Raw genomic sequence first — 5666 nt, 5'->3', positions numbered from 1 at the left:
CTGCTGCTCATTTACACAGGTCTGCTCAGGTTAAGGTTGATGAAATGAAATCTCTTTGACACAGGTATTGCTGTCTGTATTCATATACAGTATATATATATATATATATATATATATATATATATATATACGTATATGTGTATATATATATATATATATATATATGTATATATATATATATATATATATATATATATATATATATATATATATATATATATATATATATATATATATATATATACGTATATATATATATATATATATATATATATATATATATATATATATATATATATATATATATACGTATATATATATATATACGTATATATATGTGTATATATATGATTACCAATGTTGAATGCACTTATGGTAAGCGTCTGCTAAATGACTGTAATGTAATATATTTATACACACTACAGTATATATATATATGAGAGAGAGAGAGAGAGAGAGAGAGAGAGAGAGAGAGAGAGAGAGAGAGAGAGAGAGAGAGAGAGAGAGAGAGAGAGAGAGAGAGAGAGAGAGAGAGAGAGAGAGATTTCTTCAGATTCAAAATTACCACCACCGTCCTCCTGCTTGTCCTGAGGAGCACAGAGCGGATGGAGAAGCAGCACCTTCACGCTGAGAGGCTGCAGGGATCTTCTTCTTCTTCTTCTTCTTCTTCTTCTTCTTCTTCTTCTTCTTCACTTTAATCTACGGTTAAGAAGTGTTTTTTTCTTCTTCTTCTCATTCATCTCCCGCTGCAGCATGAGCGCTGAATGCAGCAGTTACTACAGCGCTGACGATGTGTTTGTGGACGGGTTCTCGTGCCCCAGACCGGGCAATGCTGTTGCTGCTCTCTTCTGCTGCGGATTTAACGATGTCAAGTATTGCTGTGACGATCCCAACAGTTTTTTCCCCTATGAGTACGGATACATGTGGTGGCTGAGGTGAGGGCAAATTTAATTTGGCAAAAAAGTATTCCCCCCCCCGCCCCTATCTTACTGTTAGTCATTGTTTTCTACTGTTTTAGTTATTTTGTCACTTCGTAATTCCTAAATAATCTAAAGATGTTGCTGGCTCTGCAGTCACATCCTGTCATGATCAACAGATGAACTATTCACTGTGGGTGTTGTTAACTAGCAGCACGACCCGTTTCAAACCCTGACTCTCTTATACATTCTCTTGTGATCAACATGTTAATGAAGGTACAGTTGCTCCATACATATTTGATTTAAGTCGTTTGTGGATAAAAATGCATATTTAAAAATCTAATCTATAGTCTATTTTATTTTTTCGTTAATGCTTTGTCTGTATATCCTATACTGAATTATTCATATCTGCATATTTGATCTTCCTTCTTTTGGTATTCCCTTTAACATCCACATCACCCTGTCCTCTCCTCCTTTCTCCTTCTCTCCTCTCCTTGTCTCCTCTCATCTCAAATTGTCCTCTCCTCCTTCTCTTCTCTTCTCATCTCTTCTCTTCTTTCTATACTTTCCTTTTGTCTATTATTTCCCTTTCCTCTGCTCTTCTCCTCCTCACTCCTCTTTTCTCCTCTCCTCCCTCCTTGTCTCCTCTCCTCTCAGTATCGGCGCTCTGGTTGGTCTATCCATTGCAGCAGTAGTCCTTCTTGCCTTCCTCATCACCGTATGTGTCCTCTGCTACCTCTTTATTGCCACCAAACCCAGTCGTCTTGACAACGGCCTGCCCCTCAGAGCACCAGGTTAGTGTGTGTGTGTGTGTTTAGGAGCTCCTAAAATTCCATCCAATTCAGTTCAATATGCATTATTGGCATGAATGAAACATGGACAATATTGCCAAGGTGCCAAGTAATGATGGGGTCATAAAGACTCTTACTGGAAAAGGAATTTTCACTCAAATGTGCTCTATCTGAAATCCTTTTAATTCAGAGAAAATCTCTCCAATTATCAGGTTTTAAATGACCCGTTTTTGTTTTGTGTCTGGTGAGTGCACACAACAAGATGCTGTGTAACTTAGAACTTAGTGGAAATGTCTTTGTTCTTTTCAGCAGGAGGTAACAGTGAGGGTTCCACGCCTGTGAGAGCGACCTGCGTCTCCGGTCCGCAGGGGTTCAGAAAACACTTCATGAGCAGGAAGTTGGACTGTGATAACCAGCCGCCAGACCCCGAGATCCTGTTCCAGAGGTGTTTCACAGCTACCGCCATCGGCATGAAAGGGGAAAATCCTTCATAGACCGCTGAGAGACCTCTCGTTAAAAATGTGGCCATCAGACCAGAGATCAAGACAGTCAGTGAATCTGGAGGCGGACTGTGTTGACAGGGGAGGGGCTGGGACACTGGGGGGAATAGTAGCTGAAACAATGTGGTATGCATGGGAGTCATTGGGGTTGAGTATTAACCGTGAGTGCTTGAAATCAAACTAAAACGAAGCCATGCTTGGATTTTTTTTCCCCCACGCTAAATTCTCTCCTCCTCATGGCCGCATAATTTCGACACTCGGCACTGTGCGGCGGTAATCGAGAGCATATGGATGGAGCTTAATTATCTACCATCTTGGAAGACAATAGGCATCTGTTAGTGTAACTGCGGGCGTAGTGTTTTGCTCCAGTTTACACTCAGGATTTACAGTTTCATGTGTGTCTATAACGATGCTGAAAATGTGACTGAAAGCAGGAAAATAGAGCCTGACACACCCGGACAACGACAGGGTTGACATCCAGGCCTCAAAGTCAGGGTGTAGACTGTCCGCCACATCTGCTACAATTTACTCAGGGACTGAAGGGATCCGCAGTGTGATGAGACCAAAAACATAACTATGCTGGTTATTTGTTCAAAAGCTTAAAATGACACATTTTTACATTTCTCTGTGAGGAGATTGGGGTCAACATGTGTCTCCTATGTCAGAGCTGTAGTTTCTTTTAACCGTGGTCAATTTATTTTAGAGACACACAAAAGAGCTTTCTATTTTTGGGCATTTTGTCTTTTAATTGACAGCTGCCGTTGAAGAGGCAGACAGGAAACTAGCAGAGAGACAAAGGTCCCCTGCTGGAATCCATGTTGTGCTTTAATCTTTCATAGCAAATCATAGCAAATTGTTTTACTCTTAGACCAATGAGAAAATCGAATATCACCGTGTTTTTGACTAAATACCTCAATATTGAACGTTATTGAAAAGTTGACTATTCGTGCTTTCACAAAATATTAACACTATAAGATTTCTTTAATATCTAATCATAATCAAGTAATGTGGATGTAATGACTAATTGGGTAAAGGCAAATAATAGAAGAGCTAGTCTAATAGGGTCCGGAAATTACATCATTTTACTGTAATGCAGCCTTGAAGACCAGGAAAAGACATCACTTATTCTATATTACAATATCCAAAATCTTAGACGACATCTGGTCTCACGTCACTATATCAATGCATCGATATATGGCCCAGCTTTAGTTGATAGCGACACATCGTTAAGCAAGAATCAATCATCTGACACCAATTAGCTAACGCGGTCGTTGCGGGGTTGTCTGGAAAAAACAATTAAACCTGGCTAGATATATGTATCTGACGTATTTGACACTTTGATCTGAGGTTATTCAGTGAGCATTTGCATATAAAGATTAAAATTATTTTTAGGACAAACACAAAGCTTTCTGACCAATGTGTCACCGAACATTTTTCAGCCTCTTTTATTCAATGAGTCCAAACTAACCAACTTTAAAGGACACTTTCATCTTTTTTCAAGCTTGTCTTCATGTTTAGTATTGTTTCACTACAGATTTGGAAGTATATGAAACTGCCCTCAATTACATTCATGAGGAAATAACTGTAGACTAACTTCTCTATCCAAACACATTTCGTGGTAAATGGCAGTATTATACCGTATAACTTGCAGTGTCATCAAATGTTACTCTATCATCTCAGCTTATTGCTTTACAGTGTTGCTTAGAAGGCATACATAGAGATCACAAAGCTGCATTTCTGTGGACGACCCACTATTCTATGTATCTGCTGGATCGTCAATTCCTTCTCAAAACTTTCAAGTGCCCTTGTTTTTTGTAACTGGTAGCTTATAAATCCATGCAAAACGGCATGTCTTGTATCGGTGAATACATTTTTGCTTGTTTAATTGTTGTGGAAAAAATGTTAACTGTGCTCAGTTTTGAATGTCAACACATTCTCTTTTTCCATCAGTCAATATATCGACTGCTGGCAAACCGTTTGTCAGAAGTGTGGAGGACTTAAGTTTCTGTTATTGATTCATTCGTAAATGTCAGCTCTAAGCTGTGCTCGGTAATCGACTGTAGCATGCACACATACAGTTCAATGAATGTAGGAGAAGATTTCAGATTCTTTTCATATCATATCCTGGCGTTTGGTGAAAGTGTTTTTTTTTAACGCATTCCATGAATGTACACCATGGGTTATTGATACAGTGCTTGAAAGAGCATCAATAAAATCTGAATCAAAGGACGCTTCCTGATTATTATGCAGCGGCGCTGCCTTTTCACTGAAAGACTGTCAGTGTGCCAACGAGGCGGAAACTCACCAAACAAGTTACGTCTCATATTATTTACAATGCGAAGGGATTTTGATGCACCTAGACTCTGATCTATGTTATCGACATATGAACTTGAAACCGCGAATGGTTATTAAAGTGAACGATGTGAATACTGGCACTATTCTGCGAGCTCAAGGTTTCTTCACTGCCCAGCTGGTGTTGGTTGTGTTTGTATTAAAAACATCCAGCTGAGCACCTCTGATAATGAAGGCCTTTTTCTGTCTCTCTTTCCCTCCACTTTAAAGCCACTAAGTTGAATAGTTGAAAAGGAAGAGATTAGACCAGTCAGAGCGAATAAACGTTAGATTTGGTTCTGGCTTTTGGTTTTTGATCTTTCTCTGCAGAAAGGCAGAGCCTTGCAAAGCCAGCAGGAGCCTTCCTGAAAATGTAAAGTAGTAAGACGATTGGTAAAAAGGATGACAGTGACAACAACACAGCTTTGATCACTGTATAATCTTGCTAGCCTTATTTTCTCGGGTGAGATAAGGGGACGTATCATGAAAAACTCTTTTTTTTTTTTTTTTTTCAGCGCTTGTGATTAAACGTGTGGGTATCTATAGTGCCTGTAAACCCACAAACTGTGAAATAAGAAAACCCAGTCAGTTTTATGTGGGTTGCCCAGATCAGAAGACGTGCGATTTAACAAGACATTCAGATTTGGCTCATCTTCCTACGGAGAGGCGAAGTCCCGCCCCTTTTAGTCAACCACCATGGGACCTTATTTCATAAAAAAAATGTGAGGTAGTCTAATTTAGTGTAAATTGTGCCATGAATTACACAATGATGTTTGTCAAAAGTGCTTGAAGTGGGCCGATACTCACCAGGGTTCTGTAATTTATTGATATAATGTCCATGACTTGTGAACAAATTGCCTATGATGAAACATTATTTAAAAGTTTTCTGAATTTGCTCTTCTGATTTATAGAATATAATTTTACAGTGCAAAGATATCCAGAAGAATGTAATGTTCAAATGAAGGCTGTGATATGTGTAATAAAATAACTGTTTAACTAGTTTAGTCCGTCAGCTTTTTGGGCATTATCTAGACCTATATAGTAATAATGATAATCCAAAATTAAAATTGCCATTGTTTTAAGTCAAAAAACCTCAAATGTTCTTGGGAAAGAAATTCAGAATGTAG

The 5666-nt window shown here is 38.6% G+C and overlaps 1 protein-coding gene across 1 annotated transcript; it reads left to right on the top strand.

Moving 5' to 3' along the window:
• Positions 1 to 650: 650 nt before the first annotated feature.
• Positions 651 to 4367, top strand: LOC137892853 (protein shisa-like-2A). The gene is made up of 3 exons (XM_068738245.1): positions 651 to 935; positions 1575 to 1711; positions 2018 to 4367. Exons 1-3 carry the CDS (start codon positions 754 to 756, stop codon positions 2200 to 2202), a joined length of 504 nt encoding a protein of 167 aa, XP_068594346.1. The 5' UTR covers positions 651 to 753; the 3' UTR covers positions 2203 to 4367.
• The last annotated feature ends 1299 nt before the right edge of the window (positions 4368 to 5666 follow it).

Source organism: Cebidichthys violaceus, unplaced genomic scaffold, assembly GCF_023349555.1.
Source record: "Cebidichthys violaceus isolate CVI_PGR_0920_01 unplaced genomic scaffold, fCebVio1.0.p SCAF_8, whole genome shotgun sequence".
Classification (NCBI taxonomy): domain Eukaryota; kingdom Metazoa; phylum Chordata; class Actinopteri; order Perciformes; family Stichaeidae; genus Cebidichthys; species Cebidichthys violaceus.
This window is presented reverse-complemented; position numbering and strand designations above follow the sequence as displayed.

Excerpts from the sequence above, each read along its gene's own strand:
- LOC137892853 (XM_068738245.1), top strand. The coding sequence starts at position 754 with ATGAGCGCTGAATGCAGCAGTTACTACAGCGCTGACGATGTGTTTGTG. Across the intron at positions 936-1,574 it reads GGATACATGTGGTGGCTGAG|TATCGGCGCTCTGGTTGGTC; the intron begins GTGAGGGCAAAT and ends CTCTCCTCTCAG. Across the intron at positions 1,712-2,017 it reads CCTGCCCCTCAGAGCACCAG|CAGGAGGTAACAGTGAGGGT; the intron begins GTTAGTGTGTGT and ends TGTTCTTTTCAG.